At 39.6% G+C, this 23,877-nt stretch overlaps 1 protein-coding gene across 1 annotated transcript; it reads right to left on the bottom strand.

Moving 5' to 3' along the window:
* Nucleotides 1-784: 784 nt before the first annotated feature.
* LOC126650474 (cytosolic phospholipase A2 epsilon-like) lies at nucleotides 785-21,215 on the bottom strand. Its single transcript, XM_050335305.1, has 21 exons — nucleotides 21,189-21,215; nucleotides 20,818-20,901; nucleotides 18,588-18,660; nucleotides 17,627-17,763; nucleotides 16,673-16,804; nucleotides 14,937-14,977; nucleotides 14,457-14,499; nucleotides 13,641-13,704; nucleotides 11,828-11,994; nucleotides 11,608-11,682; nucleotides 11,205-11,242; nucleotides 9,837-9,972; nucleotides 8,378-8,517; nucleotides 7,434-7,656; nucleotides 6,606-6,720; nucleotides 5,470-5,607; nucleotides 4,832-4,939; nucleotides 4,163-4,354; nucleotides 3,464-3,630; nucleotides 2,457-2,637; nucleotides 785-1,023 (listed from the first exon to the last, which is right to left on the bottom strand). The coding sequence occupies exons 1-21, from the start codon at nucleotides 21,213-21,215 to the stop codon at nucleotides 785-787; spliced, it is 2,520 nt and encodes an 839-aa protein (XP_050191262.1).
* Between the last annotated feature and the right edge of the window lie 2,662 nt (nucleotides 21,216-23,877).

The following is a 23,877-nucleotide window of genomic DNA, read 5'->3' as shown; positions in this document are numbered from 1 at the left end:
TTTTTATATACTCGTACCAGTGTATTGAATGAGATGACCGCAAAGGGGAACAGTAAAGGCTGATGAAAATATAGGCAAGCCAAGTGCTATACTCTGTGTTACTAAATAAATACCTCAGCATTTGCAAGTATCAGTATTTGTACCTAGTAAACTTCATATTATCATTCGAGTCATCTGCACTCTTAAAAGTAGTTTCCTTCCATTTTTCATCTTCCACGGTTGAAGAGGTAGCTTTTCCATCCTCAGAGGTTATTAGCAAAACTCATTGTTTCCTCAATAGTTGATTTCTTGGTATCAGAAGCAAGAATAGACGAATGACTTTTCTCCCAGATCAACTCACTACCTGAGCTGAGTCCATGGAACTTAATAAAAAACCCATAAATTGATGATTGTAACTATAAAACTCTTCTTCTTAATAAGATTATGCATGGGTACTCAGTATTTGAACAGTAGCTATTACAGTGTATGTATATTGTTACATGCAACAGTAAAGATCTAAGAATGATCAGTTAAATACATTTTCTTAAGCAACCATTTTTCTAAGACAAGTATGAAAATCTCATGAAATTTCCCATCTGTGCTTTGGATAGCAGTGGGAATAAAACTGGAGCAGCAGCTACACATTGACTGCCACACTGTTGCAGAAGTCAAAGGAGTTCATATCATAAATTTTGTTGCCATCATGAACATTTGTGAGCTGGCAGCAGATGGATATTCATTAGTCCAGTACCAAAACATTTGCATATCTTCTTGTTGAATGTGGTGACATTCAACAAAATATACTTTAAGAGAATTTGCATGAATGAGGTGATGAATAGTTTTTAAATCGCTTCTTTCGTTCCACTGCAGTTTGCAAAGCCTGAAGAATTAAGTGTTTATTATTCAGGATGTTGTAGCAGCACAGGTTAAGCAGCTTATCGAAATTCTCTTCGCTATATGTAAGCAGACCAGTGCCATAGGGAGCAGTACAATTGGACACGTCTACTCTTCCCTGCTCCATCTCTGTGGGACTGCGCTCCACATCTGAAATAGGAACATAGCACAGCAGTGTTATTGAGGTGGAAAACTGCTACCAAGCAATACAAAATGCACAGTAATAGACACACAAAACTGAATTATATCTCTTGAAAATGGTTCAAGGTTTAATTACTGTATAGGTACTATGCCCAGTGGTTAAGGGCGCGGCGCTATCACCGCGGAGACCCGGGTTCGATTCCCGGTCAGGGCCACTCCCGGGCAGGTGGGGCTCGTTAGCCCTTAAAGGCAACCCATCTACATCCTGAGGACCTCGCTGCCACCGTCCAAGCTCGCTTGGCCCCGGCAAGATGAACCTTAGGATTAAAGGGTGGGCTCAGTTCCATGCACACTGTGTCTCACCTAAAAAATCCAATGCGCAGGCTGGAAGGTGTAGAAGACCTTCCCCGGATCTTCGCTCGCAAAGACTGGCCATTATTTACTATGTCTGCTGCACTAATAAAATACACTGGCTTGCTGTTTAACTACAGTTACAGCTGATCCAAAAGTGACTGACTGAAGAACTTTTCCATGTAAAATGCTTTCCTCTCTAAATTAAAGTCTTGCAACAGAATATTTCTAAGATTTGGAATTTTGTATGTTTAACTTTCCAATTGAGTACTGAGATGACATCTCTTATCTACTGGTAGAAAATTATTCCAGGAAGCTCCTGGATTGGAAATCCTCCTTCTCAGGTGGCTGAGATTTTAAGCACATGCAGCAGGATACATAAGATGATGAACTGCATGAGGTCTTTTCTAATAAGCTGATACATGGATTTTTGTTCATTTTTTGAGAAAAGTTTCCTAGATCATACAAAATTAGCAACAAAAAATTGGAGTTGATCCATGCAAAAGTATTTGTATATTGAAGCTAATTTGCCAAGTAGGTTTTTTTCCTGGGGAAACAAACAAATTTCTTCTATTGCTGAACCAAATAAAAAAAAACTTACAATTTTTCAAAAATTACAAGTATCAAAGCAGCTTCCTACCCTGGCAAAGCGTTTGCTTCATCATAAGTTTTCAGCACTTTCTATTCTCAACTCTTTTTCATGTAAAAAAAATTGTTAGGAGAAATTCTACCTTTGTTAACCAAGTAAATGTCATATTTCTTTACAAGACTGTCAGGTGAGAGTGTTAGCTACCAATGAATATAACTTAGTAGCTGCCTCCTCTCCTTCAATATCAAAGGAACATGAACTGTTTCAGCTGCCAGATAAGGGGGTTTCCCTCAAGGTGCAGCTATTCATGCTTTTAATTTTGAACCTCTTCAGTCCAACCCCTGAGTAGTTGGCCAACACTAAATGCATCACAACAGGACTGGGAACATACTAACTTAGCCAACTCAGAAGCTTGCAAGTGTCCTGTTTTGGGAGAGGAACAAATTCAATTAATAAACCAGATGCGGCAACCTCAAAAAAACTATTAATGCTGTTTACTTACTTGGTGCCTTGTATTTTTTGAAAGTATCACACACCAGTGGAAAAAAGGCCAAAATTGGTGCCTCTAAGCTATCCTCAAATACATAGCATTCCTTCAGATGTTCGCGGTCTTCCTGGCTCAGCTCTGTGCTGGGGAATGGGATCCCATGCTCCAAACAGTACTCTGAGAATAGGTCCAGTGGCTGGTTCAACAGAGAGGAGAGTTGCAACACAAAGAGAGGTTGAAATAAGACTACCAAGCCCCATAACTGTTATTTTGCTGCACCAGACAATCTGGGATTGATTTATAGGTTTATAAATAATACTAACTATGTACTGGAACAAGCATATCATCTTGATTGTAATATATCCTTGGTAATAGAAATTTGGTTGATTTGCTAACCCTTTAAATTTTTTAAACCAGGTTACTGTTTTCTGAAATTTATATGATGTTCAGAGCATTTTTGTGATTTAGCAGGTGCAGTAAAGGATTTGGGTGGGGAAATTTTGACTAAACATGGCATCTCTGATGACAGGTTCCTAAATATTTGCATTCAGTACATCTAACAATAAATGTCTTCACGTCCTCTTACAAATAAATTAAATTAATTTCAATCAGATACACCTCTCAAGTTTCTTCAAGCAGCAAAGCAAAAGCCTGACTGAAACTTATGCCAACACCAAGAGTCACACAGAAAAGAAAAATTCCAAATTCGCAATCAAAAATTTCAAAATTATGTATTAACTAATTACACTGTTATTTAACTAACTATTGAGGAACTGGGTACCAGAATGACAGTCTGCACAGACACATACAATAGGACATCTGTGAACTTCTGTGTGTCTGTGTTCATGTGCATGTCCCAGAAAGATATTGAAAACAGCCCTGATAAAGACAAAGACATTACGGTCACAGAATTGAAGAGCATTGCTAATACGATTATTTCACTTAATTAAAACCAGACCATTTCCTTAGCGAGGGGGAGGGAAGAGTCATACAGAAAAAGAATCACTGCTTCAAAACATCACCAGAGTCTGTGATCCTCCACTGTAATTTAAATGCAGAATGACGTCCACTTTTCTCTCTGGCCTCAGAATGGGTGGGCAGCTGGTGTTGATGAAGAAAGCTGTATCTATCAGTTTGAGGTAGTCACCCATTTCATTTAGCTGGTTGGGAGAAGAATCCAGCACTGTATCTGAAAGTCAAAAACTTGTATTATTAATTACTGCAGGACCAGGTCCATTTCTTTTCCAAATTAGCATAACAAAGGGAGAAAGAAAAGACAGTTCATATGTATTAGTCTTTGACACAAAGCCCACAATTAAATATTTGTCTTTGACACAATTTTAGCATCTATAGCTCAACTGTGAGATCAGTAAGAGGAAGCAGTTTTGAGATTTGGATTCATCCAAAAAGTGATACATTATGCTGTTTTATCAACTGATGTAAATTTGTGGTTATTCCATTACTTCCATGGAAGCTGCAAGTCATTCTTTCATGGTTTTTCCTAGGAAGAATTCAAGGAAGCCTACTGTGGTTTCTCCAAGACAGAAACAAGACCAGCAGTAAATCATCTGGGGCTCAGCAAAACTAGTTCCACAAACATATTAATCAAATAATATTAATCAAAATTTGCCTTCATGATAAAACTTATCAAGTATTTGTCCTCAGCAAGTATCAGCTCTCAAAACACCTTCAAAGATGCATCTAAAACAATTTACTAATACCTTTCCATATGCAAAAGCTCTCATTCTCTAAATATTTTTTGTGTAGCTGCAAACCCTTGAGGAAATTATGGTAAGTTGAAACAACTGGTCGTCCAGTCATCATTTCTCGAAGAGTATTAGAACAGTAACCTTTGGGAATTGATAAACAAGTTGTTTGTTCATGAGGCTTCTTGGGCAGAGCAGGGTGTTCCTCTGGAGGAAAAAGAAGAAGAAGAGGGTATATGTCTGCATTTGTTTAGAGTGTTTCTCTGATATTAAAAACAACAAAGAAAGGGGTGCTGGGCAGCCAAACCACTGTGGCCCCCAGCCCCATCTGTGACTGAGTGCACGCACCAACATGCAGAGTGTTCTGGTCAGAGGCACATTTCAGTGTCACATCATCACCTTGTTGTTCCCTGTCTGGCCTCTCCCTCCCTAAAGGGCTTGTGGTAACCCTCTTGGGGCTAACAACACTCCCCAGGGATGTTGCACAGTGAGCAGCACAATGTTTTTTTCCTGTTTTCCAGCACAACTGTTTCTCTCCTGTTTTTCCTTCATTCCCAAGGGCTTGGTGTCTCCTAACCCACAAATAGGACACAAGACAAACTCTTGACCAAATGTCAGGTTTCATGTTTCAGAGAAGTGTAAAGACAATGAAGATACAAGAGAAAAGTAATCTAAATAACTAACCAATGTCATGCTCAGTGTCTCGGGTCCATCTGTGCCAGATGTCCTCTGAATGGCCCGAGAGGTAGACAGCATCCATAAAATTCTGGGAAAATATATTACTCCACGTGCCTTGAAAATATTAAAAAAAAAAAAAAAAAACCAACCAAACAAACAAACAAAAAAACCCCACACACCTTAATACTAGATTGAATTTTTAGAGCACAGCTATGGAGCTATGGCAATCTATTTGGATTCAGTCTTTGGTTTAGTTATTAAATATTATGAATTCTCATATCAATATCAAATGCCATGCCATTTCCCATATTATCTGGCTTACGACAAGGTCATTTTAGAAACTTGGTGGTGTATAATAGTCAGGTTGTGATTTTAAATACTTCAGATGATTAGTTCTTTTGTGTGTGTGTGTGTGTGTGCACATATGAGTGCATACATATGTTCTATTTTGGTCTAACCTAAGATGTTTAGCAAATTAATCACATTTGCCTCAAGAATTTGTTTCCTCTTTTGCCACTTTTGGCTGGTTCATTTGAGATTGCAATCACATCAGATACGTTATCTGGTGTACCAGTGCTGCTACTTGCAGATCACCTCTGTGTTGCCAACTATAAAGGTGATGTTTTTCTGAGAGGGCAAATTACCTTCCAAGAAGCAGATGTGCGACTCTGGGATCTTCTTCATCCGGTGACCCATGAAGAACTCACTACCAAAATCTTCTGAACGAACAAAGGCCCCATATTTCAGAAGACCCACCTCGTAAGGTGTGAACTCCACCCACTCTGCAAATAAGGTATCAAAACAGATTTATTACAGCCACCTGAACACATGTAATAAGCAGCTTAAAGAATCAAAATCTGGAAGGTCAAGGCCTATAGCCTCACCATGGAGGTGACAGTTCAAACCATCACATTTTGAAACAAACAGGTGACCTTTTACATGCTCATGTTAGATACATGAATGCAAAAGCTAAATTCATCTCCTCCACTAACACTGTGAAAATCCATTCAGGTTGGGGTTCAGGTCCATTTATGCACTAGGAAGCAAAGACTTGGGCTGACTGCTAAGGCCCTGTGCAAGATGTGGCATTTTTAGTTCCTCTGACTCAGCAATGACACCAGCTACCATTTGTTCTTGAGACTCCCACCATCACTGCCTGTGAGGCTAAAAAAGTTTGACCAAACCCCCTCCTCTCAAAAAAACCTTGGCTGAACACACTAGGACTGCAGATGTGCCTAGAAGCAGATGATTTGGTTCAGTTGCAGGGCTTCCTGCCTCACCTGGGCCAGAAAACACTGTGGGAATACTGATCAGGATCACTGATCGGGGCACGGAGTGCTGCCGCTCCTCAGATCCTCTCTGGTTGTTATGAGCTGCCTCCTACTCTCATCCCTCTCCACATCTTCCCTTCTCCCTTCCTTACCCTCTTCCTCCCTCTTCACAGCTCTCTTGAACTACTACTGCCTGGGCAGAAGAACCAGTAGCTAAAAAGGGGTTATGAGGAATAAGTGGGGACAAGAGAGAAAAAGAGCAGCAGTGGTGGCTCTCAAGGCTGCCAGCAAAAGGCATCTCCATGTCTCACAGAACAGTGTCCACAGCACAGGTGTCTTCCTTCCACTGTATTAGGATGCATGTTTTTCATGCAAGTAAGGAACCACATATGAAGACAGGAGGAAAAGAAATTATTTCAAAGATGTATTGGTTTGGACTTAACAGTAAAAGCTTTTGGCACCTAACAAACTTAAAGGGAAACTATAGAAGGGTGTATGATAATCTTTACCTTTAAAATCCAAAGTGCTAAAGTTATCCTTGACATTGAGGGACAGGTATACAGGCAGTGGATTCTGCCCCATATTTACTGCTAGTTGCTGATCTGAGAGTTTTTGAGTACTTTCCTGTTTACAAAGAACAGAAGTCATTGTAAAATGTGAACATGATGCATGGATCTAATACAGTCAATAAAATATCTGCTAAACCTCAGCAGATTTTTTTCTGTCTGCTTCAGTTGTTTGGCCACACAAATATGTTCATATGTTATCTGCCATGAGCCTTCACCAAAGCATTATCATTGATGCTTATGGGAATTTTGTCATGTGCTGGGACAGGGTAAAAGTGTGAGAAACTTGTCTGTTCAGTCACTAGGATATGACTTGCTTTAAGCAAAAAAAAATATTTAGCTGTCTTGAAGGTCCTGCAGAGAAAAGTCAGCCAGGAACAATTTCCTTCATTACTGTTTTGTTTGCTCGTATGGCTTTACATTGCTGTTCCTGAACTTCATTTTTCAGAGCCATCTCTCCTCTCTGTGTTACTAGAACGATCATTTGACCCAAAAATAAAGATGAAAAATCAGTTTCCTTAACATTTTTGATTTTTTACATGCTCAGACACCTACCCTAGATGCTTACATTTTAGTATTACTGTGCTATTATTCTTCAGAAAAGCCAAAGAACGAGCCCCTCAGAAGTCTTGAGAACCTTTCCTGTAAGTGAATCCGGAACCTAAGATATGGGAAGTTAGAAATCTTCAGGAATACATGAGATAGATAGATAGATAGATAGATAGATAGATAGATAGATAGATAGATAGATAGATAGATAATATAAAATACCTGATGATGTAGCATACAATTAATGAAGAGTCCCCATAAATCTGTAAAGGACAGCTTATGGCCCTCTTGCTTTCTCTCACAAAGCTCATTTTCATAGTATTTCATATGATCCAGTGAGAAACAGTGCAGCTTGCTCTTGATCACACATTTCCTGATATCATTAATTGGCCCTCTGAGATCCTTCTGTGACCAGTTTGCATCTTCATATAACTTAGACATGGTCCTGGGTAAAAGAAAGATACTGTGGGTCAGCTTCTGGCTGAGGCCAGTTCCCTCAGCTGCGTCAGACGCTGGAGTTTGGCAGTGAATATTGTCCTGGCCAAGTGTGAGAGCCCCCTCCTTGGGCATGCAGCAGGTGGGTCACCTCAGATTCTTGGCATACATAGGGCCAGGCTTGAGCTGTCAGTTCCCTGAGCTCAGGTAGATTCCAGTCATCCCCTCTCATCTCCACACCACTTGTTCTAGTTCTGTCTCATGTATCTTTTTAGAACAGCCCTCCAGAGGCAAATGTTTTCAAATCCCTCAACCCCTCCTAGTTGTGCAAGGCAGTCAGCACTGAGCAGTCCAGTGATTCACCACATTCAGTATTTCTCAGGGCCTTTTTTTTTAAAGGTTACTTTTCAGAGATGTGTAGGAATTTACAGGTATTACCAGAGGATTTCTGAAGTGTAACATGCAAATAGATAACACAGTTACAGGTAAACCATCCTGGCTTGTGCTCTTTTAGTTTCTGTAAACACTTCAGTGCAATTACAGAAATACTGTGGTTCTCATTTAATTTGTTTCTTGTAGCTAGAAGAAATAAGGGCTACAGCAGTCCCATGATATGAATGTCAAAAAGAAACCAAGCATCATGCTGGGTAAATTCATCAGTAACGCAAAATGTTTCACCAGGTTATCACTCTGCTAACACAAAGGGCATACACAAGCCCAACCTTCCTTACCAGGTTGTGGCAGATAAACCACTGATGTAGGAGACACAGTCCAAAACACCTAACTCCTGGAGAGCCAGAAGACTGCCAAACATAGCTGTCATGGATCTCACTCCCCCTGCTGCGGTCACGACTGCCACCACTGGCACCTGCTCAACACACAAAGAGTTGATCATCACCAGATGAAACACAGAAGTAATGGCCATGAAGAAAAAGTAACAGCAACACCTGATTCAGGTAGATTTTAATTCAATTGCCCCTCTTCATGGCAGTGCCTAGGTGTGTATTTGAGTTGTGTAAACTTTAGTGGGACTTAGGGTATGCTGAAAGCATTTTCCTGATCAGTGATGCTTTTGTGAGTCAGAAGCTCTAAGTATGGTTCTTGTAAGGCATAATATATTTTCAGATTTTCTCAATGTTTTTTATTTTTTCTCACCTCTTTGCATCAAAACACATTTTAAAACCCTGAGTATAACTGAGGGCAGAGGAGCAGAGCAAAAGCAGCCTGCATAGTTTTTTCTTCCTCTGAGTGTATATACAACATTGCTATTCTCCAGGCAGATGGTGACAAGCTTTATAGAAGGATGCAGCAATCCTGTTAGCCACCCTCCCTTTTCCCCATAGGTAGCACTTAACCAAAACTGAGACAACACTTATTCAGTTTTAAAATCATATAATGCCACTACCTTTAGTCTTGTGTTCATTTTATTTTACCATCCACCTGGGGGTTCTGGTTTGTTTTTTTTTTTAATTAATATGACTCAATAGCTCTTTATTCTCATGTAATAATAACAAGCTCTATTCTACTTCTTATTTAAGTTCATGAGCACTTCAACTTGGTTGACAGATACTGTCCTGCACACTGAATCAAAGCTCAGATGTGCTGGGACCTGAACAGAGCAGTGGAGGAAATACCACACAGGCACATTCTCTCAGACTCCTGATCAAGCACCACAGTCCCATAGCAGATTACTGTCCTCCAGTAACACAGCAACTACCTCTGAGTTCAGGGATCCCCAGGAGAGGAGGAAGCAAGAGGTAACACATTGAAAAACACACAAGACAGATGCTACCATAACATCTACAGTGTGCTACAGGAGAGCTGCAGCCTTCCTCTTTGTATAGCAGCAAAGTGCCAAACAGGAGAAATGGTCTAGTCTAAGCAATCAAATTTTCCCAAGCTTAGTTATACATAGCTTTATGTCAAGAAATACGGTCTTTGGGTGCCCCTGAGTGAGAATGGAAGTCAGCAGAGAATAAAGGAGCTATAACCGGCCTCCTGACAGTTCCTCTTTCATGCTCTGTGTCAGAAGCTCTTGGATATGGTCTTAAGTGCAAATGACAATCTGGCCTATACAATGTAGTCTAGAATATGTGGAAGAGCTATATGAGTAGTCATGCAAGTACATCATATCCAGTTCTTTCAAAGTGGATCATAATACTTCAAGTTCCCAAGATGCTGGGAATATACCTCATCCTCCTGCAGGTCTTCATCTAGATGAAGAACATTTTTCAGAGCAGCAGCAACCACTTTCTTCCTTTTACAGATGAAATCCTGCTCCTCTACGCATAGATCAAACCCCAACCGCAAATCTAAATTTTTGCAACTAGAGCATAAGAGAAGGACAAGACATTACCTGCAGGCCTTTTCTAAAGCAATAACAATAAACCAGTTTAAAGAAAGGCTCCTTCCCTGTACATGAAGGTTTCTCTAACTCAAAGGAAGGAAAGTATACAGATATCATAGACACTATTTCTGCCTTCTCTTGGAGATTTTAGGCCAAAATTATGTCCTGGACTGTTTCACACAATCATAAGGAAATTAATTAAATAAAATTATCTGCTTATTAAAAACAAAGAATTTAACTGAGTTCAAGCTGTTTCACATTGAGCTCTGATATCTGGACACCTCTTCACATTCTCTTGCTATGTATATGTTTCCTGAAGCACACAGAGAGCCTAAGCAGTTATTTAAACCTAACACACTTTAGTCAAAAGGACCCTAATACCGAGTTAGGCTTATCTCTACAGAAAACTTGTACTGCAACTACTTCAGTCAGATGTCTTTTAAGTGTGTGCCTTAATATCTGTACATTATTATAAATATCATGTGCATATTCATTAATTCTATAATTTATATTTTCACAGGGCTACTGTTTCAGGGTTTTTTTCAGCCAAAAGGTTATTTTGTCTCTTCTCTGAATTATTATTCAGTAGAAATCTCTTGTTTGTCATCCATCTGCAACTAAGGCTTGCAACGTAGCTAGGTCACCAGTAGAGGGTAATGTTGCCTTTCAGAAAATGTCTGCAAGTCAGTCCATAAATTAATTAGTGTCTATGTGTTTCACTGAAAAATGACCTGCCAAGGACTGGAAAATGCATAACAGTGTTAGAAACGTGTTCGAAACGTGTTACACATGAAGCTGTATGTATTATAGGTAAAGGTTACAAGACACAGGGATTCTTATGTATCAAAACTACAAAGCCTCAACATTAGGAAAAACATTGTAACCGGTTATACCCTATGAATACCTACCACCTGCTCTATTCTAAGCCCTTACCAACCAATTCAAAAGCTTGGGTCATCTTATTAACCCTTCCCCCATCTTTAACCAATTACTATCTTTATTCCTAGTTTTGAAATGTGCTACTTGAAGACCAGGAATCTCATAAAATATTCTAACTTGGAAGGGACCTACAAGGATCACTGAGTCTAACTCTTAAGTGAACAGCCCACTAAGGAATTGAACCTACCTGTTGTTTCCTTTCATCTAAAGCTGATATTATGAAAGGATAGTAGATGGCCAAAGCAATCATTCAAAAGAAATAAAAGCTTTACCTATTTTCCTCATTCACAGACACCTCATAAGATTCCCCCTGAAAATCAAGAATGAAAACACCATAAATATTAAATAGAACTGAAATTTTGGAAAAGCAAGTTTTACAGTATTAGTAATTATTCAAATATATGGTTTAATGATAAATCTTTGATCTCTTCTTAGCTCTTCAGCACACAATCATCACTAGGATCCTGCTTTTAAAATACTTTTAAAGCAATCAGGAATTCTGACTATCCTATTTTTTTCTCCAAATAACAGTTGTATTTCCAAGTGTATGCAGAGCTGAGCATAAATATAATTCAGCTAGTATATTTTTAATAAGAAAATTAATACCCAACCAGATTTTACACCTTTAGTTTACACTTGTTGAAAGAATTCCAAATGCTGTCAAAGGATACTCACTCTCTTGATTGTCACTTTCTTTCCCAAGTCGAGGGAATGGAGAGGCACAGCCATTTCCCTTTTAGATGAGCCATGCTGAAATAAATAGGAGGGGGGAAAATGTTATAAGGATAAAATTATTTATGAACTATAGGTACAAAAATACCAGAGAAGGGTTAACTCACAATGCTTCTCCCAAAAGTTATTTTAAGTGTTATCACCATCCACAAGCAAAACATACACAACAGAAAACATGTTCCTTTGGCAGTGTCATGAGCAGTCGGGGTTGACTATGCTTGATATAGTGGAACCTCGTGGTTTCACCGCTTCCCCATCTGGAGTGAGAACCTATGGAAACGTCCTGGGTTTCTTCATAGGATCCTTTCATTGTGAACGTGAAATCTCTCCCTAAGAAAAAGAAGGTAAACCACAGAGAGATGTTAACTAGCCCTGAAAAATAACAAATAAAAATGCCCCAAGTAAAGTTTCGATCTTGGACTGCAATGGTTTTCCTCCCCCCAACCAGTGTGTGCACAAGGGCCAGTGCAGCACTGCACCACATAGTGCATAGGCAGCTTCTCCCGTATGCATCCCCTGCCCTTACTCTCCCCTCCTGGAGCCTCACTACTTTTTCAGCAATTCTCAGCCTTGATTAATGGCTCTTGGGCAGTTAAGCTCCCCCGAGCTAATCAGAAACACTGTCTGCTCCCAAGAACTTCTGTCACTTAACAAACTGCTGTTATCTAATAAGCAGCCCTGGAACCTTAACTTTGTCTGAATCACAGCCCAGGTGGAAGAATATTATTGTTACTGGACTTTTCAAGGAATACTCTGCTAACTACTGGCAGAGATGGTGGCCAGGATGGAAACTGAATGATGGCTAAAGCCAGTCATCTTGAGACCTTATAAACAGCAGTCCTAAGTGAGGCCTTTTGAACTCACCTGGGACTGCAAAGGGTTGCACCAGCACTCCCAACTAAGTGGGATGCCTTTTCCAGCTCTCAAGTTAGTGATACCCAGAGGACCGATACCAAAAGCTGCCGGCAGGGTCTGGGCTGATATGTCCTCCAGGCTCAATCTTTCACCCACTGAGAGATGCAAAGGCATCTGACTGTAAGTATTTCACTGACCTCCAGGAGAATATTTAACATGTACCTTTGTCCATACTTATCTGTGCTCATGCATGCATGAATTGATTTAAATACTCCACAGCAGGTGTAGTATGAATGTTACCATCTTACACTCATAATTAAATTACTTCAGTGCTTTCAGCAAATCCTATTGAATCATTTTGTAAATGTTAAATTAGACAATTATTAAGTGCCACTAAATCCTTTAGGGATAAGCCGTGATCAAACCTGAGACTAAATTTGGCAATGAGGTCCACTCTGAACCTCGTGACTCAATGGAAGGGTCTCCCTCACTCCTTGGCACTCTTACCCTTTTCCATCTTTAGCCTTTTGCATCCCCAGTCTCCATGTAAATAATTTTAGACTGATTCTAACTTGATTTTCCTTTGTATGTTTCATATATGTAGTAAGTAACGGAGTGAACCTTGCAATCAAATTTTCTTGCACTTTTGCAAATTTATATTAAACATGCTTTAGCTGATACCTTTGCCAGTGATTCTTTAAGCAATCTAAACCATTCATTTTTGACACCCTGCCAAGTGATGGAGAGCAAGTGTTAAACCAGTGGACACCACTAGCAGCATTCACACGGTCTGAGTTTCCACTACAGTCTTTGTCTTCCTGAGAGTTGTGTCTCTCTTCTTTTGCTTTACATTCTCACCACAATATTTCAGTTTCATCACATTGCAGTGATGTTTCCAAGTCTCCCAGCCTTGGGAGAACCTTCACAGTTTCCCTTAAGCTACACAGTCGTGCCATCTTCAGATTCTCACTATTAGCAACCAGGTAATTCAGAAAACACCTCAATCCCCAAGCATCTTTGATGCAAACAGAGACTAAAACAGATCAAGTATTTATCTAGATTCAGCTGCATTTCCCTTAGCATAAAAAGCAGTGACAAACCATTTAAATCAGTAATCTCACCCATGTAAGACTGCTTCATTTTTGTTTCATTCACATGTACTTCCAAACAGGAAACTTCGCGAGACTGGAAAAGATAAGCAATGAAATTACTGGTCATAGAAACAGTTCAGGATTCTCACTGAAGACCTAGGGATCCTATAGAAACACAACACTCAGCCATAATAGTCTGTGAACATAAAGAAATTGTAGAAGCTGATTATCTTGTACAAATATTGCAAGCAATACTGTTGTCAAGGGAGTCAAGATAATCAGGGATCTGTCCCATTACGTTTAAATACCATTCAATTCCCAACAATTAACACAAGAAAGTTTTCTCCCTAGCTAGGCCATGCTTTAGATTTTGTGTACAGAAGGGTGAGCTGAAGGATACCTACAGCTCTGCAGAACAACTGAACTGATGGGCCTGTACTTTATAACTTTGGGATGAAGGTGAAACTTCCTAAGATGCTGCTGCATAAGAGGAAGTAGCAGCAAAGGAGCACCGCACAGTACTTGGACATGGTGTGATTAAAACCTCTGGCTCCAGGGTAGACATTCAGTAATCAACCTTGCAGTCACAATGGTTCACCTCCTTCCCAACTTTCCTTGTTTACTGCCATTTCAACAGTGAGCACCTCACTGGCATTGTGGCAGAGTGCTGATCCAAGTCTCTCCCAACACAGAACGCCCTATGGTCCCAAACAAATTCAAAACTTCACAACCACACCTGTGTCTCATCTGAAAAAGAAAAAAGGCTATGCCTAAAGGCATAGCTCTTCCAATCACATCCTTCAGTTCTGCCCTACCATAAGAACATTATCATAAGAAAATAATTACCACTAGTACGCCATTAGTAATGATCTTCTCAGATACACCTGGGCTGAAAAGCAAAACCAAAAAGTTTTATTTAAAAGTGGATATATAAAAATATGCTTTTAAAAGCAAATAGCTGAGCTCAGTTTTTCTAGCTGGCAAGTACCATCAGCACTTCTATCTTTCCCTTCTTTCGCATGGTCACTGTCAGGTCATAGTCCCATACCTCCCAAGGATACTCCTTCTAACTTTCCCTGATCAGTATCATCTCTCCTTAGGCTGATTTACAAGATAAATACCCTCTCAGCTATAAATAGTAAATGAGGCTATCACTCAAGAAGGGATTTCACCAAATTTAGGAGAGAAAAGCAACCATGGGGAAGATGCTGAGATAGGATGTCTGAGCACTGGTACACAGGACCACTTCCCCAGTGATGCATTACCACTCTATCTAAAAATGCAGTTTTCTGATGACAAATTCTGTAACATTTAGGCCTTACTCACATGTTTTCCAGTAGAAATTCCACTTCTAATTCTTCCTGGTTCTGAAAATAAGATTCATCTTTAATTTAAAGAAAATGAATGAAAAAATATTTTCCTTTGATAGGGATCTGGCTCATAACACCTGCCTAATTGTGCTTTCCTGATGTTCCCACCCTTATTATGTTGTTTTAAAGACACTCACACAAATTATGTTTCTATTAAGTCCCAGTCACATTTTTGTGGTTGAAAAACCCAGAGCATAAAAATGCAAAGACATTTAGTTAGTCACAGTGAGCAAGACGTAGAGTGAGCAAAGCAATTCTGCTGTTCTGACATTACCTATCTGACCTCCTCAGCCCTTCTAGGATACCTTGATAGATGAAAGAAATCATTATGGGCAGAGGTGGCAGTACAGCCTATTATTAAGGTTGCCCAGCCTGTTCCATTACTAAGTCACTTTAAAAAAAAAAAAAAAATCCTAAGTCTTCCAAAACTCCAAGTACAGACCATAATCTGTGATGCCTCATAGGCACCTGATTCATCATGATTCAAAGAAGAACAACTTGAGCAAGACGTTCCTGAGACACAGCTCACTTTGTCTGACCTCCCCTACCTCCACCTTGCTAAACCAGTGGGTTAAGACAACGCAGCACATGCCTCAACACATGCCTCGAATCACACCTCAAATGCTATCAGTCACATGAGGCTTTTTCTAAGGAAGGCTGTAGCCAGTTGGAACAGATTTATTAAGCAATCCTTAGTAAGGACTTGCCTTCTAAAAGAGTAGTTAATAAACACTCTTCAAAACAATAATAATACAAAAAACAGGCAAGAGGATTTTCCAAAGAGCTTGACACAGTGGTTTAGAAATAAGTGGAGCACACCAGTTCCTACGAACTGTAAACTGAAGCCCTTATCAGAAGCATGAAAAACCCCTGAAGTTCCATTGCTACACACCCTCCAAATAGAGATGTTACATTTTGCAGAAAGCAATCTGAGTATGTATTCTGTTCTCTTAAAAGATGAGTTTGACTTCTCTATCTGTCCTCTCAGCAACTTCACCCACACAACATTTAATAATATACTCTTTATCTCCACTTTAATACAACCAAACACAATATTCTTTGAGATACAAGCAGCAAGTAAAACTCTTAGGTCAAACACTGACCTAGAAGAACAAAATAAAATACTGATGAGACTCTCATTCATCAAGGCCGGTCCATTCTGTGCTGGCTCAGCCACTCTAAAAGAAATTTTAGCCCTATAACAAAAGAGCATTAACACTTTTTTTTCTTAAGTCGTCTATCAGAAGGAGAAAAAACCATGAAATATTAGTTGATATTCATGAGAATGAAATGATTCATTACCAAGCACATTAACTGAAAGAGCAGGACAAAATTCCTAATGAAGCTGAGAGAAAATACCCTCTAGCTGCCTGGAAAGGGGTCAGGTTTGTTCCCACCCCTGTCAGTCTCCTACAAGAGCGATGAGGTCCCTAACCAACAGCTTCTTCATTTTTTCCTCTCTGTGTTTTTTCAAAACATGTTTTTGAAATCTAAAAAAAAAGAGAAAATTCAGAATATAAATAGCATTTTGCATCTAATCACAATCACAACAGAGGGTTGTTTCTGACCCCACTCCTAAAACCCAAGCATTTAACTTTGTATTTAAATCCTTTTAACAAAGTCTTTGTGTGTGAGAACAACTTCAACGGGACAAAATTCTGAGCAAGACTATTATTTTATCTGTCCACTCACCTCTGTATTCAACTCAAAATTCAAGTGCATTTTTTCTCCAGGTTGGATTTTAGCTACATCAAAGCGAACAGTCATAAGCTGATCATCTGGTGTAAAAGTATCCTCATCACAGACTGTCATCTCCAGGATGTTCTGAGGAGAGAGGCAGAGGAGGAGGTAAAATATATATCCTGGGACTACTGACCCTGAAAGGAAGCTCTAGTAAGAGCCAGCATGCAGCCCTCATGTTGTTCAACGTGGACAGGCTCCCGAGACAGTGTGGAGCTCAGCTCACAGCACCTGCCCGTGGCTCAGACTGCAAAGTCGGGGACTAACCTTAGAAGAGGTAAGTCATCAAATCAGGCAATGAACAAGAGGTCAAAAGACTTAGGTAGCATTAAGTGACATGCATGATGGTAACATGCACTGGACAGAACATTACACGTGGTGTTCATCAGATCCTTTGTGGATTCACAATTACCACCTTGAGAAATTTTGACATTTCAGCAGAAAGTAATAAAAAAGGGAAAAATCTCAGCCCTTTGCAAATAGGAGTTAAAACACATGAACAAATTCTTTGGATTTCAGTTGTAGAGATTTCCCTTGCAGTCCCTCAGGGCTCAGACTACCCATAGCAGCATGAGAAGGTGCAGCACAACTATACCAGAAGACGCTGACGCTCAGTCTAGGCCTTGTATCACTTGCACTCTGACTGCTCATCTATTTCTGCTAACTATACAAACATTTTAACAGTTTTTTACAACTGTTCTGGGACAGAAAGAAGCCTTCAACTTCATTCCAAGTGTTCCATAACCTTCTGAGCTTACACTCATTTTTGTTTTTACCATCCTATTCCTCAGTGTAACTGAGTTCAAGCCGTGTGAGCCTCAAGGCTCTCAGAAAGAGCCTGTACACACCAGGTGAAGATGCCCCCTTTAGAAAGCACCTGCTCCTTTTCACAGCCACAGATCCCACCTTCACTTCACTTTGTATCACGAAGTGGAAAGTTTCATTCCAGACAGGATTTCTGCAGTTGCGTACAGTTCTCGTCCTGGCCTCCTGACGTGAAGCTGTTGGCAGCCACAGCTTGACATAGCAATCAGTTTGGCTCCCTGTGTTAACAAAAAGTTGCTGGATTAGTACAGCAGTACTTCATTATTATTTCTTTTGCCCAACCAGCGATAGAAAGGATTAACCTCTGAGAAGTCCTAAATATTTCTATCCAAAGGAAGATAGAGGGGTTAGAGCTATTTAACTTTTCTATTTGCATTTATGTCAGTTCCAAATGAAAGCCAATTTAAAGCACTAATTCTATTTGATAACAAAAGCCAAAATATTTCATTTCAAAAGTATCGAACTAAGTCTTACTGCTCTTGTGATTTTTTTTTACTCCTATTTTCAAATATTGGCCAGGGTCCAAAAAGAAAATTATACACAATTTCACTTCCTGAAATGTCTCTTTTAAAACAAAATTAAGAATTTAGTTTTGGGGATTTTTTGGACTTGGTTCTAATTGTAATGCACAAGTCATCCACAATGATATAGCAGTGAAGACATAAATACAGCAGCACCCAACATAACTACTGATTATTCCTGGGTCTTTCACAAAGATGCCCCTTTCTGAAGGGAAATGGGCAACCTGTGAATAAAGGGGCACTGAAGAGTTAGGAGAAAGGGAAATATCACAGAGCAGCCAGTTAAGGGAAGGATAACTTCTTTCCCAACACTGAACTTCTATTCTATTTCATTTCTGTTGTTAACTGTTTTCTAGATTATTTAGAGTTTAAATGAAAATTAAAACAGATACAACTTCTTCAGGGAAAAAAAAAAAAAAAGAGATACTGTTGTAATCCAAGCAACAGGTGCACTAGAGCATTAAAATCAGATGGCAGTAATTTTCTTGGTAACCTATAAGCAGACCACAAGTGATACTTACACGAATCTGCTTTGCGGACATTTCTCATGCTTATAATTGTTACAGTAAGCCAGCACAACTGAGGTACTTCCAGCTGCAGAACAATGAAAAAGATGCCTTAATCATTAGCAATATTAGCAAATAACTCAGATATAAATAACATAGCCTATTTCATAGCATCACAAAGGCCATTCTCTCATTAATGCAGTGAATATGCTTTTACTTTAACTATTTGAGACATTTTCTGAGAAGAAACACTTCCTTTTGATTTGACATCATATCATGTCAGATTCCAGTTAATGTTTAAGATTCAGTTGTCTAAAGATTTAGGTTTTGGAGGTTAAGTTTTCATGCAAAGAGTAAGAAGAAATATCACAAGATAGTTTTCACCAAAAAAGTCATTCAATAACAATAAAATAATGGCCAGTCTTCACGAGTGAAGATCCGGGGAAGGTCTTTACACCTTCCAGCCTGCGCATTGGATTTTTTAGGTGAGACACAGTGTGTGCAGAACTGAGCCCACCCTTTAATCCTAAGGTTCATCTGCCAGGGATGGATTGCCTTTACAGGGTTAACGAGCTCCACCTGCCCGGGAGTGGCCCTGACCGGGAATCGAACCCGGGCCTCGGCGGTGACAGCGCGGTGCCCTTAATCACTAAACCACCAGGGGCTCCAATTCAATAATTGCCCATGTAAAGCCCAGCTACTTTTAAACTACAAGGTTTGCTGCTTAAATTTCAGGCTGAGTGCAACAGATTACAGCAATGCACTGCCCCGTGTGCCAGCCTGGGGACCATGGGATGCCCTCCTTGCTCCAGCAGAGACTGCTGTCCATCTGCCACATAACATTTCTGCAGGAAAGGACAAGACACCCTCCGTATTAGAATGCCCTGGTCAAGATATCACTGCTATGGGCCAGCTCTGGCTGCGGGATATGTAACACTATAACATTCTTCACTGTACCAAAATACCTGACCGTTAAAAAGAAATAAAGGACTAAAAGAGGGCAAGAATATTTCTAAAAGTGAACAGTCCAGTATAGAATTCCAAAACTCTTCAGTTCTAGCAGCACAGCGCAGGTTGAAATCAGAGGCTTCTTCCAGTTCACACATTGGACAGCTCCCTATAAGGCAGCTCTAGCATTTCAGTGCCAATTTGAAATTTTGTAAGACTGAAGAAGCTGTATTGTTTTCTCTTTTTTGGTACTGTGTGACACTGAGTAAACACAACCTGTCATTTGTAGTTAGGGTCTTCATTATTCAAAATGAAACCACTTTAACACAGCGTGCAGAACTGATATATGTACATATACCAGGGTTTGTTAGAAATCTGGAACTGAAGAAAGCAGGAATCACTAAAGCTTCAGCAGAATTTTTGGCAACGGTGTTTCTGGAGACAGAGAATGAAAGGAGTATACAATCTGAATTGCTGAAAGGTCAACTTTACATCCCGAATACAGAGGATTAATTTTTAATTTTCAGCTTTGGTACCACCCATATCCAGGAGTTTGGAGAAAACTCATTCATGAGACGGCTCAAGTACTAAGCAAATATGCAGACATAAACCTAATTATTCTGTAGTGCTAGCAGTTAGTGAATTCGCTGTTCTCCCAGATCTATCAAAGAGTTAGCCTCATGCTTTTGCATTGAATGCACCTGGGGAGCAGATTCAGGAAACTCAGGGGAGAAAAAATATGTCATACAATTTTTATTTTTTGTTTAAGTTATTAAATATCTTTTCATCCAGACGTTACTCAGAAACCTGAATAATTTCTAATTTATCCAGTATGTACCACATTCAGTACCTTCCAACACCTTTTACCAGTTCATCTTCATAAAAATTAGTGTTTAGCAAAGTGGAAGACACTGGAATAATCCATTTTATCTACTGATCTGCCTCCATAAAGTAAAGGAAAAACAATTTAAAGACTAAGCCTTGGGCGTTACGAGATAGGACTACCATCATCTAATGATGCCACAATAAACCAAGACTAAAATCCAGCTCTCCCAGTTCCTTGCCCAGCATTTAAACCACAAGTTCATTGCCTTCCCAACCCGTAAGTCATAGAGAATGTTCTGCACTCTAGAGAGCACACTCACAGAAGAAACAAATATTCCCTTAACCGTTAAAAAATATCACCTCTCACAATAACAGTTAAACTTAGGGAGAGACAGGAAAGGCTGATGGAAGATTGCAGGTAGCACAGCCATCCTTTATACCCTGCAGCTTTGCCCATGCAACTATACAGTACCTCATCTTCAGTGCTGTATGGCTTTTCATGATTCCTCCTCCTGATTCCAATCTTCCTGTGTGGGTTTGCTCGGATGAATCGATCCTGGGGACAAAGAGCCAAGAGGAGGGCCGGTAATAAAACCCAGCAGACATTTTCAGTTTCTACTCAGATACACCATGGCAGCATCAGGGGGCCCTACCATTTCTACTCTTCATGATGGGATACGTCTCCATCTCACCAAGACCATCTATCTGCTGCTTTCACTAATAAATTTGCCCACTGTAGATGCATCTTACGTTAAAGGATCAAAATTCCCCAAGCATTTGCTTTTCAACTCAACCAAAACATCTCAGACAGATCCTCCTGCCCCACCGCTGATTTTCTCTTACCAAAGGGGAATAGGCTGATGATCCCATTTTCTTTGCTTCATAAAAGGCAACACTAATGCTCCAGTCCGTATGTCTCCCAACTGGGAGATGCTCCTGGACCACAGTATTTTCCAGCCAACTGTGGCCGGGAAGAAGAGCTGTACAGATTGAGTCACGGCTCCGCCTCCCACTGATTTCAAAAGCAAAAATGCCTTTTTTTTTTTTTTTTTTTTAACAACACAGTAATTTGGGGAAAAGGAGATTGGTCAAACCTTTTATCATAGGCTAATCCCAAAATAAAGTAGTTATCCACTACTGTAAGGTCTGAATAATGACACACAGAGGGATAACCTGGGGCAGTTGCACAGCCCTCACAAACTAGAAAGGACCTAACAGAACATTACAAATACTGATATCTACTGTTACTTTCTATGGTCCTAAAATCTATATGCACTTTGACAGCATGGAGCAATCTGGACATTCAAACAGCAGCATTCCAGCTCCCACCAGCTTTTCCAGTCAGATGCACAACTGCAAGAGTTTTCACCAAGTTCACTACAAATTTCAGCCACAACATGGAGGCTGGCTCTCAGTCAGCGGCAAATAGCTAAAGAAAACAGCTTGTTGCTTTTCTTATCCTACTTCTGTTATATATGGGTTGTTAAAGGCTCAGCAGAGCCAGAAGGATCTTTTGTTATTGAAATGTTTTTAGTAATAGTGCTGTCTTCAATCAAATTATGTTCAAAACTCATATAAGCTTTAACACAAACAACAGCATACAATTTTTTTCCGAAATATTTAAACATCCTTGTTAAAATTGTCAAGTCTGATTTCTTTTTAATTATAGAATAATTTCCCACCATTTTTCTGAAAGAGCACTCAGTACATAAAAGCAAAAGTATCTAGTACTATTACTGAAATACAAAAATAGGAAGCCAGCTATTGCATTAAATATTATTAAAATCACTATAAGCAGTGGTTATTCAGTAGTGAGAAATTGCAGTTGAAATAAGGTTTTTTTAGAACTCATTTCTTATTTCCAAGTTTCTAAGTCAGACTGAAAAACCTTTTTAGAAGCAGCAAGACTAATTATAAACAAAAATAAAAATTTGATTTTTCAACCATTTCTAATGAAAGTGGAACAGTTGTGGAACAGTCTTATTACAATGCAGACCTATTTCCCTTTGATTATATTGATAATGTTTTTGAAGTAACACTCTCTAATTTGAAACAAGCAATTCAGCTCACAAGGTTACAAGAGACTGTGCATAATAACCATCACATCACTTAACTCAGGCTCTGAGGTCTTTTTGTGTTTGATGACAGTGGATTTTCTTCAGCTCTTGAGAACAAAAGTTAGCCATCCAGTTAGATAATATGGCATGCTTTCTGCTCAAATTGCACCCTTTCCACAATATCCACATTTGGAACCTTCATGGATTCCATAAATTAAATTAAGCAATATTAACTGCTGATGCCACTATGTCACTACACTACACATGCTTCTTCTGCAGATAATGAGAAAAAAGAAATCCAGCTAAACAGCTCTCCCATCCAAAAGCAGACGTAACCCAGCCATAGTAGGAAATTACACGATAATGAGATCTTGTGCATCACAAACCATGGTGCAGGTGAGTCAGTCAGGAAGCCACAGGCCAGCAGACAATATAGTATCTCACCAATACCATAATAACAACAGAAGCCCTCAGCAGCGCTAGTTATATGGTGATATGAGGTCTGGAGACACACAGACACTTGAACTGGGCCACATAACTTGCAGCAGGGAGCCTGGCGTGGCAGAGGAGCGGAGTGCTTGCAGCAGAACCAGCACTGGGCTCTGCAGCCTCTTGAGAGGCAGCTGTAAGAGATGGAGGTAACCATTTACCTCCAAGACCTCAGATCAGTTTTGACACGGGCTCAGAATCACTTTCCTCTCACAGTAATTTGAGACAGCTAGTCCATGATTTCTCCAAATTCTCACAGGGTTTCTACAGCTGTTTGACAGCTAACATTTAACATCAAAACAAGGCAAAGGGGGAAAAGCCTTTAGAGGCTGGCTCACAAGCCTCACAAAACTTCTGAGAGAAAGGTGCTGTGACAGAGACAGAGACCTTGATCTGAGCACCAGTGCACAAATGCAGCCACAGGTCCAACTTAATTTTTAAAAATACTAGTGATTTTGTTCTTCGTAACCTCATAAACAAAAGCTATGGGGCACAATCTCTAAATATCAGGCTTCATTTACATGACCCAAATAAGCCATCCCAAAACTGAATAACTCATAATCCTTTTTGACTTAGATTCTGACAAAATCTGAAGTGACAGTGACTGAAATACATAAGAAATTCAGTCTTCATGCAATTTTTAGTGTAAGGCATTTGGGTAAAATGAAGAACAAAAGACATTAAGCTGCATTTCCCGCTTTGATAATACAGAAAATTCCACCTGAAACATCTTTCTTGTGGGACAATAACAAATGAACTCTTTGACTTAATATTGTCTGCTGCACATAAGCTGCACCATTGTACTCAAACCCTGTTAAAGTTTTGTTCTAATATACAGCACAGTATGGCCAGAAAAAAATATTCAGAGTCACATAGCAAATTTAAGCCTTATTTACAAAGCAAATAGTAAAAAAAATTTTCTCATGTTATTTCATAAGTATGTCAACACAATCTGAGGTGAGTTGACACAAGTGACAATGACAACA

The sequence above is a fragment of the Myiozetetes cayanensis genome, unplaced genomic scaffold (assembly GCF_022539395.1).
Source record: "Myiozetetes cayanensis isolate MyiCay16 unplaced genomic scaffold, myiCay2020 scf6-25, whole genome shotgun sequence".
Classification (NCBI taxonomy): domain Eukaryota; kingdom Metazoa; phylum Chordata; class Aves; order Passeriformes; family Tyrannidae; genus Myiozetetes; species Myiozetetes cayanensis.
The sequence above is the reverse complement of the archived record's forward strand: the minus strand, read 5'-3'. Positions and strand labels throughout refer to the sequence as shown.

What these genes read in the sequence shown, in the direction of transcription:
- LOC126650474 (XM_050335305.1), bottom strand. Translation starts at nt 21,215, where the DNA reads ATGGGATCATCAGCCTATTCCCCTTTG. An exon ending in ATTTTGAGTTGAATACAGAG is followed by an intron (nt 14,978 to 16,672) that starts GTGAGTGGACAG and finishes TCTTATTTTCAG; the next exon opens with AACCAGGAAGAATTAGAAGT. An exon ending in AGGAACATGTTTTCTGTTGT is followed by an intron (nt 11,683 to 11,827) that starts GTATGTTTTGCT and finishes TATTTATTTCAG; the next exon opens with CATGGCTCATCTAAAAGGGA.